We start from the raw sequence: 13,248 nt of genomic DNA, 5'->3' as shown, positions 1-13,248 counted from the left end.
TTGGCTCTATTATAGACCCCCATAGACAAAAAAATGCAAGATTTAAAAAGGAATACGGGGAATGAAGGAATAACGTTTTGTAGTTGGAACGTTAAAGGTATTAATGAACCAATTAAGAGAGGCAAAGTATTAGCACATTTAAAAGAAATTAAAGCGGACGTGATTTTCATCCAAGAAACACATTTAAAAAAAGATGCCGAGCATAGGCTGAAAGCTAAATGGATAGATAAAACATATCATTCTTCTTTTACACATAAATCAAGAGGCGTAGCAATATTATTTCGGAAAGGTACTTTATTCAAACATACATCAACTATAACTGATAAGGATGGCAGATACGTTATTGTAATAGGAGAATTAAATGCACAAAAAATGATTTTTGTTAATGTATACGGACCAAACTTTGATAGTCCACTGTTCTTCAAGAAAATATTTAACTGCATTCCGGAAATAGCACAACATAATTTAGTAATTGGAGGAGATTTAAATTGTACTTTAGATTCATATTTAGACAGATCAACAAGACAAAGGAAAACCAAATCACATTCCAGTGATTTATTAAATGCATATATGGATACTAGTAATATTAAAGATGTTTGGAGAGTGGAAAACCCAACCGGACGAGAATACTCATTTTACTCACCTGTACATAAAACCTATTCAAGAATAGATTATTTTTTGGTCGACGCTAAACTTATTTCACTCACTTATAATTCAAAATACCATAATATTATAATCTCAGATCATGCACCTTTAACATTCATGATTAAATTAAATGGAAGGTCCGAGAAACAAGCATATTGGAGATTTAACCCACAAATAGTGAACGAAAAGTCATGCCAGGAATATATTATTAAACAGATTCAAATATTTTTTGAGGTAAATGACAACCCTGACACACCTATTTCTCTTATGTGGGAAACGTTTAAAGCGTATGTTCGAGGTACATTAATTTCGGCTCAAGCTTTTTATAATAAAGAGAACAGGATTAAGCAACAAACATTGGAAAGTGAAATCAAACAACTAGATATAGAAAATGCGAGAATGCCATCTACTCTAAAATATAATAAAATTGCGGTATTGAAATATAAATTAAATAAAATGTATTCAGAACAAGTAATAAAACTATATCAAAAAACAAAACAATTGCATTTTGAATTTGGAGATAAACCACAAAAACTATTAGCACGTCAGTTACGAAAAATGGAAGGGGAAAAAATAATTTATAAAATTAGAACAGAGACAGGAGAATTATTAAAAACGCCCAAGGACATAAATGATAGATTTCTCCAATATTATCAGAGCCTTTATTCAACTAAAACCGTAGCACAATCAGAAGGAATAGCAGACTTTTTAAAAAAATGTAATTTAAAAGGTTTAGATTCAAACGATAGAGAAGTACTAGAAAGGGAGATTACGACAAAGGATATTGAGGAGTCTATTGGTTCTTTAAAAAATGGTAAAGCAGTAGGACCAGATGGTTTAGGCTCCGAATTTTATAAAAAATTTCATGATTTGCTTAGCCCACGTTTACATAGACTGTATGAGTATATATATACTCAACAGAAACTTCCAGACACTCTAAATGAATCTATAATAACACTCATTCCTAAAGCTGATAAAGATCCGGAAGATCCGGGATCATACAGAGCAATTGCACTTTTAAATACAGATCAAAAAATTTTAACTAAAATACTAGCGTATAGATTAAGTACAGTGATGAATAAATTAATACATCCTGACCAAACAGGCTTCATTCAGAAACGATACTCATACTATAATCTAAGAAGATTATTTAATATTATATATTCCAAGAGAATTATTAATGAAGATTTAGCAATAATCTCACTTGATGCTGAAAAAGCATTTGATCAGGTTGAATGGTCTTATTTATTTTCGGTGATGGAAAATATGCAGCTAGGGGAGAAATTTTGTACATGGATAAAACTGTTATATACAAATCCCACGGCCAGAATATTTACAAACCAAAGGTTGTCATCGAAATTTAGCCTATCTAGAGGTTGTAGACAAGGATGCCCGTTATCCCCATTATTATTTGCGCTTGCTATTGAGCCACTGGCAGAAAGAGTTAGGGGGCATCCGGAAATATATGGATATAACACAAAGGACACAGTGAATAAAATTTCTCTATATGCAGATGACGTATTAATTTACATTACAAAACCAGAAATTAGTATCCCAAACTTATTAAAGCTAATAACCCAATTTGGTTCATTTTCAGGATACAGAATAAATTGGAAAAAAAGTGAAATTATGCCAATAAGGGAACATAATAAACAGATAATACAACAATTTCCATTTAAAATAGTAAATGAAAAATTTAAATATCTAGGTATCTATGTAACTAAGATATATACATCATTATTTAAAGCAAATTTCCACCCATTACTGGACAAATTACATAAGAATATTCAATATTGGAAAACACTCCCTATCTCAATGGTTGGCAAAATTAATGCCATAAAAATGATTTTTTTACCGCAAATATTATACCTTTTTCAGACAATTCCGATATATCTGACAAAAAACTTTTTTAAAAAATTGGACTCTATTGTTAATGATTTTATCTGGGATTATAAGAATCATAGGATAAACAAAAGACACTTGTGTAAATCAAAAATAAATGGAGGCCTGGCTTTACCCAATTTTTTGTTTTATTTCTGGGCAGTTAATATTAAAAATATGAATTTCTGGTTGGAAGAAATAGATCATCAACCAGACTGGTTAAAAATGGAAAAGGAAGATTGTTTACCTTTTGATATTGGTTCGATATTATTCGCCACGTCTAAATTAAATAAAAAAATTTATAGGGAAAACCCTATAATATTTAGTGCTACACGAATTTGGAAACAATTAAAAAAGACATTAAAATTAGATAATTTATCACTTTCTCTTCCAATTGTGAATAATCCTTTGTTTAGGCCTTCATGGGTAGACGGGGGTTTTACACAATGGAAGGATTATGGAATTAAAAATATGGGACAGCTTTATAAGGAAGGCACCTTTCTGACATTTCAGGAGTTGCAACAGAATTATGGTCTTCGTGGAAATGATTATTTCAGATATCTTCAACTTAGAGATTATGTAAAATCGAACTCCCAAAATTTTCGAATTAGAAATTCAGAAATTCTTGATGAATGTTGGAACAAACATCCTAATACAGAAAAATTAATATCTTATATATATAATATCTTATTAGACAGTGACATTCCCTCCACGGACTTATACAGACAAAAATGGGAAAAAGAATTAAACCAAGTAATTACGAAAGATACTTGGGAAGAAAGTTTGCAACAGATATATCAGTGTTCACTAAACGCCAGACATTCTCTAATACAATTTAAAGTAATACATAGGTTACACTATTCAAAAACAAAACTACATAAAATTTTCCAAAATATCTCACCTAAATGTGATAAATGTCAACATTTAGAAGCTACATTATTTCATATGTATGTAAACTGTATAAAAATTAAAAAATTCTGGGTAAATATTTTTAGCATAATATCTAAAGTAACCAGCACACAATTGGACCCAGATCCAAAATTAATTATACTCGGAATATTAGAATTAAATCAAACATTTAGAACAATACAAAGAAACTTTATGGATTATAGTTTAATAACAGGAAAAAAATTAATTCTAAAATTTTGGAAAGGCCCTACGGTCCCCACAATTAAAATGTGGATTGTAGAAATGACGGAGACCTTAAACGTGGAAAGAATCAGATTTTCCCTGTTGGACAAACAGGAACTATTCATTGAAACATGGTCTCCTTTTATTGATTACTTAAAGGGTCAGAATGGTTCAGCACAGGAGCCTGACTAGCACTCGGACGAAAGAATGGATGAAATGCTATACTTTGAAATGTACCAATATATCTCGAATGAAGTAGTTGTTATTTTAATAAATTTCTCCACTCTTCTTTAACTAACTTTGTCCTTATTTTTATAATTTGTTTTTGTTTTTGTTTTTATTTTGCTTCTCTCTCTTTTCCTTCTCTACTTCATCTATTTCTTTAGTTCTATCTAGTTTTAAAAAAAAGGGGGTAAAAGGTATTGGAGACAATATAATAATAATTGACAATATTATCAATTTAAAAATGTATGACTGTAAAGATGTACCTATCTCCAATAAAATTTATTTACAAAAAAAAAAAAAAAAAAGTGGATAACCTCACAGTTATCTACATTATACTGCATCTGCCATGCATCTGCCCACTCACTCAACCTGTCCAATTCACCTAGCAACCTCCTAACATTATCCTCACAGTTCCCACTGCCACCCAGCTTTGTGTCATCCGCAAACGTGCTAGTGTTACTTCTACTTCCATCATCCAAATCACTTATATTATAAATAGTTGCGGCCCCAGCACTGAGCCTTACGGCACTCCACTCTCCACTGCCTGCCATTCTGAAAAGGACCTGTTTATTCCTACTCTTTGCTTCCTGTCTGCCAACCAATTCTCTATCCATGTCCATACCCCACCCCCAATGCCATGTGATTTAATTTTGCTCACCAACCTCCCGTGTGGTACCTAATCAAACAACGGCTTTCTGAAAGTCTAGAAACACTACATCCACTTGCTCTCCTTCATCCATTTTACTTGTCACATCCTCAAAAAATTCCAGATGATTAGTCAAGCAGGATTTCCCCTTCATAAATCCATGCTGACTTGGACCAATCCTTTTACCACTATCAAGATGTGCCATTATTACCTATTTAATAATTGACTCCAGCATCTTCCCCACCACCGATGTCAGGTTAACTGGTCTATAATTCCCCGTTTCCTCTCTCGCTCCTTTCTTGAAAAGTGGGATAACATTAGCTACCCTCCAATCCACAGGAACTGATCCTGAATATATTGAACATTGGAAAATAATCACTAATGCGTCCATGATTTCTAGAGCCATCTCCTTGAGTACCCTGGGATGCAGACCATCAGGCCCTGGGAATTCATCAGCCTTCAGTCCCATCAGTCTACCCAATCCAATTTCTCGCCTAATGCAAATTTCTTTTAGTTCCTCTGACACCCTTGATACTCTGTCCACTAGTGCATCTGGAAGATTGTTAGTGCCTTCATTAGTGAAGACAGGTCCAAAGTACCTGTTCAAATCTTCCGCCATTTCCTTGTTACCGATAATCATTTCACCCGTTTCTGCCTTCAAGGGACCCACATTTGCCTTTACTAATCTTTTTCTCTTAACATACCTAAAGAAGCTTTTACTATCCTTCTTTATATTCTTGGCCAGCTTCGCTTCCTACCTCATCTTTTCAGCCCGTATTGCCCTTTTTGCCGTCTTCTGTTGTCCTTTGAAAGTTGCCCACTCTTCCCGCTACTCTTTGCTATCTTATACATCTTTTCTTTTCGTTTTATTCCATCTCTAACTTCCCTTGCCTTCTCCCTGGTAGGCTCCAATACAAGCTGTTCAAAGAATCCATCTTGGAGGCAATCTACAAACTCCCTTTCTTGGGGTCCTGTATCATACTGATTTTCCCAGTCTGCCTGCATATTGAAATCTCTTTAACCACCCTAGCATTACCTTTGTTACATGCCAATATTAACTCCTGATGCAACTTGCACCCTATATCCAGGCTACTGTACCTTTATTACTTGCCAATTTTAACTCCTGATGCAACTTGCACCCTATAACTATGCAAAAAGAAAAGAGATTTAATAAAGTATACAATGTAGAAAAGTAATTGCATGGTTTGTATCTAAACTGCACTTTACCAAATGCAAGACAAGGTTGAGTTGGCCAGACTAATATAATTTTACATGAATGCAACTGTGATGAACAGATTTGGCTCAGTGAATCATATGGTGGAATAAGAGAGGTTAATCAAAAATATCAAAGAAAGAGAGCATTTCACAAAAGGGAAATCAAATATTTGTGTTGTCAAATTCAATCTTCAAATAGAAAGGAAAACAATGCTGAATTCGTGGGAAAATGAATTTGAAACTGAAATGAGTCTGGAAACATTCTATCCAAGATGAATGCTGGTAATCCCAGCAAGTCAGAGAAGAATTATGGAAATAAAAACAGTGTTAGCATCTCACATTGAAGTTCCAACAAAGGGTCTTCCTCCTCAAACATTAGTTGTGTTTCTCTTTCCACAGATGATGCTGGATATCTTGTGCAACATGACAGAATTAACTGGTAGCTTTGCAATAAAGAATCCTTTGGGACTCATTGTTTAAATGACAGGAACGCACATTGATTCACATCCTTTATGATGCCCACAATTACCAGGAATGTGCCTACATAAATTGGACATGAACCACACTTTCTTTAAACAGTCACTGTCAGTTTACCGGGGAATCAATGTCAGATTCCAATGTCTGACAAAATTCCAGAAGTTAACATCAAATGTTACGGAAAGTACCAGTGATTAATGTTAAAAGAAAAAATGTCTTCATGAGTGAACACAATTTTGTGCTCTTGAACCAAAGCCCGCATTGTTCCACCATTGTACTGGCTACCAATGCACCATGCCATCACTTCAATGCTCCTAATGAAATATGGTTGCTTTGAAGAAATAAATTGGTTCCTTTGGACATACACAGGTAATCGTCATTACGGAGCTCCTGTTCTTCTGTATAGATGATCCTCTTTTTATTTCGTAAATTATAAATTATTTTGTCTGTCTGTTTGGTCGTTTCCTCGCTTGTAGATCCCAAAACTGAAAAAAGAAAGCCAAAAATAACCTAATTACATTGTTTCAAGTCAGGTAAGTGGTTGAACTGTAAAATATGGAAGTTAGTTACATAATATGCAACATGTTCTATGAATTGAAATGACATGGTGGTTGTCAGATGGTCATTATATCATCTCCATCATTTACTGGAATGCACAGGAGTTACTCATTTTGAGTTTTACTTTTACAAACAGAATTACCTGTTGCTCTTTTGATTCTTTTCACCAACACTGTGCCTTCCTTCGTTTCCTCAGCGGCTCCTCCCAAATCTCTTTTGCCCTCTCCTGTAATGACCTGTAAAGAGACATTTTGGTGCAACCTGTGATTCATAAGGACACAAATAGATTGGCTCTACTTCTTCTCGATTATTTCTTCCATCGCATTATTAACTTGGATACTCAAATAAGCTACTAATAAAAGCAGTAACTGCCTTGTGTGCAATATTTCAGTGAACTCTCGTCTTTCATACTCTACTCTAAAAGGAAGTTTGATATTGTCAGCAAATATGGGAAAATGTGGGAACAATTGTTCCTCTTTCAACAATAAAAACTTATTTGCGAATGTTAGCACCTGACTCCAACAGCAGTGACGAAGATTTGTCTAAAAAGCAGTCATTTCTATCTTGTAGAAAATAAAATGTCAATGTAGAGCCACTCTGTTAATTCTCACATGTCCTTTATCCTGGGAATAATTTCTGTTCTTACCTTTACGACGGGCTTTCTTTTCGTATTCTTGCCTTTTGTATTCTTAAAAGGATGCCTAAAGATTCTGACTCCTTAGGAAAAAAAGTGCCACATCAGTGCTGCTTTGGAAAAGCACAGATTGTATCTCAATAGTTTGGCAATTCTGGATATATCTAATGTTTTAGAGTTAAAAATGTAAGCAACATATCACAAAATTAAAAATTAGGAAAAGTAAATTTACATTTCATAAATAACACATTGGGAAATGTTTTTTCCAATTTAACAAGTATCCTACCACTCCAAAGATAAGAATAAAATCACCCTTGCACCAGATTCCATAGGCTAATGGCCAAATTGATTAGAATCAATTATAGTTGAAAAACTGCATTTAATATTTCAAACAGATTTAAATTACGTTTTGCATTTTTTGTCAGAAGTTTAGGTGTCGAATCCTCATCTGATTCGCTAGATTCGTAGACTTGGGTTTGACGTCTTCTCCTCCGATTTGTCAAGAATTCTGGCTTTGGTACATCCAATCCTGTGAAAAATAAAAATGCTCATCATCTGTTATGGCCAACTTCAAGTATTTATCTTCACTGAACTTAACAGTGCAAATATCTGTGGAAATATCACTTTGCAATGTTATCATTATTTCCTCCAGAGTATTCATGCTATTATTCAATTGTCACGTCTATTTGACAAAGACAGCAAACAACCTTACAATTATTTTTCAGAGTTAAAGAAAAATCAACCAGCATGAAGAGTATGACGGATGAGAATGTGTATATTTCCAGGTCAGAAATCGCAATGACCACTCGTCCCTGTGGTAAGTGAAATCAATCAGAATTCTTCTTTCCATTCCTCCAGGTTTAAAGTAATGGCTTATTCTAGCTGCCTGTACTCACAGTGACACTTTGTGCCATGGTTGAGTAAATGGATTGAATAATGAACAACTAGGGCAACCCACCTCTTCATTAATGGGAACATTGACCTTTGTCCAATTTCTGATTTCAGGACTGTGACAAGTTGCAACATCAAAAAGCATAACTGTGCCCCAATGTTTTTGGGGTTGTGCTATCCATGGTCACCATCTTCTGAATGACATAATACTTTGGTATTGATTGTAAAGTTAGTTCAATTTGAAATCACTGATGGAATTTTTGAATGTTGGTAAGGAATCTCTCCTGGAGGAAATAGTCATTAAAAGCAAAACTGTACATATCCTGCTGCCAATAATCTGGGACTAATCACAAGTCTGCTGGGTGTACTCATTTCATCAAAAATTATAAGACAAATCTTACGGTTTGACACACGTAACCTGCCTGATATATTATTATTAACTCCTGCCTGATATATTAATGCCTTGCAAAGTCAATAAATTTGCAAGGCATTAATGTATCAGGCAGGAGTTTCTCCCTTGGGAGCTTTCAAATTTTCCAATGACCAGTGCGCACAGCGGTTAAGTTGCTGCCTTACAGCGAATGCAGCGCCGGAGACTCGGGTTCGATCCCGACTACAGGTGGTGTCTGTACGGAATTTGTACGTTCTCCCCGTGACCTGCGTAGGTTTTCTCCAAGATCTTCAGTTTCCTCCCACACTCCAAAGATGTACAGGTATGTAGGTTAACTGGCTTGGTAAATGTAAAAATAAATTGTTCCTAGAAGTGTATAGGATAGTGTTAATGCGGGGATCGCTGGTCGGAGCGGACCCAGTGGGCCGAAAGGGCCTGTTTCCGCACTGTATCTCAAAAACAAACTAAAAAAGTGTGTGTGCACATAAAAATGAGGGCAGGAACAGATACCGCAACATTTAATTCTAAACATTATCTTTCAGACATTTGTTTATTAATTGAAAGATTGAGGGCATCACAGGCAGAGCTGGCATTTCTTGTTCTTTCTAAAGTGCCCCTTGTGTGACATGGTGCAGAATGTGGAGGTTGTGGTGCTCCCAAGCACCCATTGCCCTCAACCTTTATGATGTAGAGGCTGCAGGTTTGGGACATGTTGTTATAGAAGTCTTACCACAAAGACCCCAGTGCATTATGGAGATAGTAAACAGTGCATTTCAGGTTGGAGAAACCAGTGTACTTTGGAATGAAGAGTGCCAGGCTTCTTGGGTGTTGTGGATGATCTCTTCCAGGGATGTTGAGATATATTTCAATGTCCACATTGATATCCCTTGTTTATTGGCAATCCCTTGGTGTAGAGGATCACTACTCCCATTCCAGCTCTGTCAGTTTTGAGAGAACTGATTCTTTAGGTCTTTGAGTAAGCTAAAGATTCTGCTGCTGGTGTCTATATGAGTGAATGGCTTATGAGGTTGGGATCATGATATTTTTGAGACTCTTTGATTTCCTGAAGAGGTCAAAAGGCCTTCCAGGTTGTCCTCCTCCATCTTGAACAGCCACATATCAAGGATTCCCACAAATTAATTATGCTGTTACATTTTCACAAAGGGCAACCATAAAGCATTTTCTGCATTCTGCAAGATCTGGAGCCTTGATGCCACTTTGTTCATCTGGGAGAAACCAATGCCTATGGTTTACGTAATCCTGTCAATTAATTTGCAGAATTTTACAAAGAGAGCAGTTGATTTATGTTTATTGTTGTCACGTGTTTGCAATACTGGGAAAAGCTTTAACTTGCATGCTATCCAATCAAATCACATAATACATCACAAGTAGAAAAGGTAGAGTGAAGGGAAAGATGGCAGACTGCAAAATATATTTCTCAGTATTGTCATGCAACAGTTCCAGAGAAAATGAACTAGGTTGGAGAATCGGGACTGTATCTAGCTTATCGAAAGACCATTCAGTAGTCTGTTAACTGTGGGGAACAGTGGCTGTTGTTTCAATGAGATTGGTCCACAAAGAATTGTTGGTAATCTTACGCCCAAGAATCCTTTGAACTTTGGCACTATTGATGATGATTGGGGCATGTATTCTATCCTGAAGTCGAGAACTAGCTTTTCATCTTGTGACATTGAAGGGGATGTTGTTAATTTGACACTAAGTTACAAGGTACTCTTTCTCCTTCCTGTACTCTGTCTCCTCATTGTTCATGACCAGACAGCGGTGTCATCTGCAAACTTATAGATGCGTCATTAATGACACATTTGATTAAGCATCTACAAACTTGTGGAGCCTGTTGCAAGTAGTACCTGTCTCTGAGACATTAAGGAGAGCAGGAATTACTGTTGCACAGTGGACCAAACAGTTAGTCTCAGATTGGAGTCTGTATCTTCAATTACTCATTCCTTCACACAACAGAAATCACTGCCTGTGTTTTCCTCCAATGGGTTTTTCCAGACATATGGAAATATATTCCCATTTTCCAAGGCTCATTATGGAAATGTTTTGCAGGAGTGTGCTGTACTTGAGGGAGCAGTGACATGTTAAGAGAGGAACTTCAAGGATAAAGTGTTGGAATAACTCAGTCTCTGGCATGCACAAGTGATGACACAGGTTTGTTTGATCCCAATTTTTCCAAATTATGTCTAGTTTATTGTTGTATGCATGTACGATGTAGATACAATGAAAGGCTACTTTGCAGAAGCATAACAGGTTTAGAGACGGATATACATAGAACTAATTATGTAGAAATTCTGTAAGACTGCTGCGAGAAGACTGTGCAACTCTACAAGACATCAGTCAAATTACGTTGTTATGAAAAGTCTATGGTTGTGCAATAAGAATCACGGTTGCATTAGGATTGCACATATGGTTTCAAGAATACAGTTGTCAGAAAGTAGCAGATCCTGATCCTGGTGGTGAGACTTCAGTATCTCCTACCTGATTGTAGCAGCAAGATGAGAGAACAGCCCGGATGAATGGGAACCTTGATGACCGATGCCGCCTTCTTGAGGTGGGTTCTCATGTAGATGCTATTGATGGTGGGGAGGTGTGTGCCTGTGATGGACTGGGTCGAGTCCACCACACCATGCAGCCTCTTGCATTCCTCTGCATTGGATTGCCTTAGCAGGCCATGATGCAACCAGTCAGGATACTTTCTACAGTACATCTGCACAAGTTTGTTAAGAGTTCAGCTAGAGGTTATTGTTGCAGCACCACTCAACCAATTTCCCTCTCTCTCACATCCAGTTGCAAAGGAAGGCACAGAGAACCAGGTACTGGGCCGTACTGGTAATTTGGAGGGGATGATAGTGTTGAATGCCAAGCCGTAGTTGATGAATAGCTGCCTGACATGTATTCTCGGTGGTCTACAGCAGAGTGCAGAGCTAGTGAGATGGCATCTACTTTTGACCAGCTTTGACAGTTCACAAACTGAAGTGGATCCAAGTCATAGAACATAGAAAATAGATGCAGGAGGAGGCCATTTGGCCCTTCGAGCCAGCACCGCCATTCATTGTGATCATGGCTGATCATCTACAATCAGTAACCTGTGCCCGCCTTCTCCCCATATCCCTTGATTCCACTATCCCCTAGAGCTCTGTTTAACATTTGTGAGGCAAGAGTGGATTTGCACCCTAGCCAACCTCTGTAGGCACTTTATTACCGTGAATCTGAGTGCTACCAGATGGAAGTCAGTGAGGTAGATCACAGTGGCCTTCTTAAACATGGGAACGATAGATCCAATGTTGGATCAGGTGGGAACCTTGACCACAGATGCAAGAGGTTGAAGATATTCCTGAATTCTCAAAGTAGTTACTCGACACAGGTTTTTCGTACTCAGCCATGAACACTGTCTGGACTGGATGCTTGAAGTGAACTCACTTTCTTGAAGGAAAATCTGCCAATGACTTCAGAGACCAAGATCACAAGGAAGAGCCAACAGCAATTATGTTATCAAAGAACAGGAATGTTCAATATCCTCAGACATATTGTCAAAGTATACCTGTGGAGTGAAATGGTGAAAAGGAAGGATCTCACCAAGGACCTGGTCTCAGAAACCACAGATCTATTTAGTTTTCATGTGGGGAAAAAAAATTCATGTCAGCATGCATCATTAGAAAAGGGCAAAAAGGGAAAAAAAAGTGGACAAAATTTTGTACAAACCAACAGCAAGCATGGCTTCATAATTCCGCTTCACGTTCTTATAACGGAGCTTCTCCCAGTCACTTATTTGTTCAAACTCTTCCTTGGAAAAATAACCAGCAATGTCTTTGAACTTGTCAGCATCCTGGAAAAACAAACATTGTATCTGATTCACTTTGGTGCATAATCTGTAATCATCAGATATTAATTCCAAAACAGATTTGAAAATATAATTTAAAAAATTTAATACAGGACAATTCCAGGATAAAGAATCACAACTTAAAATTAAAGGGTAACTTCTTCAGGATAGAAATTCGATATTTCTTCACTCAGAATATAGTGAGTTTTTTTCTACGGTTGAAAGAAATCAGCTGTTAATTACATTCCAGGAAGATCAACACATTATTGATTCCAAGAAGTAATAAACCATATCACAGTAAGAGAGGAAACTGCATTTATAGTGCAGGTCTGGCATGATCTGCCTGAAAGGTCCAGACCCAAAATGTTGCCTGTCAAGATTCAAGATTGCAGCTTCCAGCCAACAGACATCAGTGTCTACATTTCTGGCAATGAAGACAGTGACAATCATGGACTTCCCCCACACTGAAGTCAGGAGAAGCACACAGCGGCTCCTGCAAAAACACTATTGTAAAAAAAAAAAATTGCCCGAGATAATAATCAGCAAGCCAGGCAGCATCTGTGGAGGTAGAAACGGAGTGAATATTTCAGGTTAATATTTTTTCCTCACAGCTGGGGAAAGTTGCCAGATGGAGACAGACAACTAGAAGGATGAGGGAGATGGTCTGAATGGCCTCCCAGATCAATATTAATGTCAGTGATCCACCTCAGAGA

At 36.8% G+C, this 13,248-nt stretch overlaps 1 protein-coding gene across 1 annotated transcript in view; it reads right to left on the bottom strand.

Annotated features, from left to right (window-relative positions):
- LOC144612139 (uncharacterized) overlaps positions 1–13,248 on the bottom strand; it is a 41,176-nt gene that overhangs the window by 13,602 nt on the left and 14,326 nt on the right. The window contains exons 2-4 of the mRNA XM_078431699.1: positions 9,847–9,954; positions 6,921–7,014; positions 6,586–6,705 (exon numbers count right to left, since the gene is read on the bottom strand). Coding sequence (XP_078287825.1) covers positions 6,586–6,705; positions 6,921–7,014; positions 9,847–9,954 — 322 coding nt within the window. The remainder of the gene's footprint in view (positions 1–6,585; positions 6,706–6,920; positions 7,015–9,846; positions 9,955–13,248) is intronic.

This window comes from Rhinoraja longicauda, chromosome 43 (assembly GCF_053455715.1).
Source record: "Rhinoraja longicauda isolate Sanriku21f chromosome 43, sRhiLon1.1, whole genome shotgun sequence".
Lineage (NCBI taxonomy): Eukaryota > Metazoa > Chordata > Chondrichthyes > Rajiformes > Arhynchobatidae > Rhinoraja > Rhinoraja longicauda.
The sequence above is the reverse complement of the archived record's forward strand: the minus strand, read 5'-3'. Positions and strand labels throughout refer to the sequence as shown.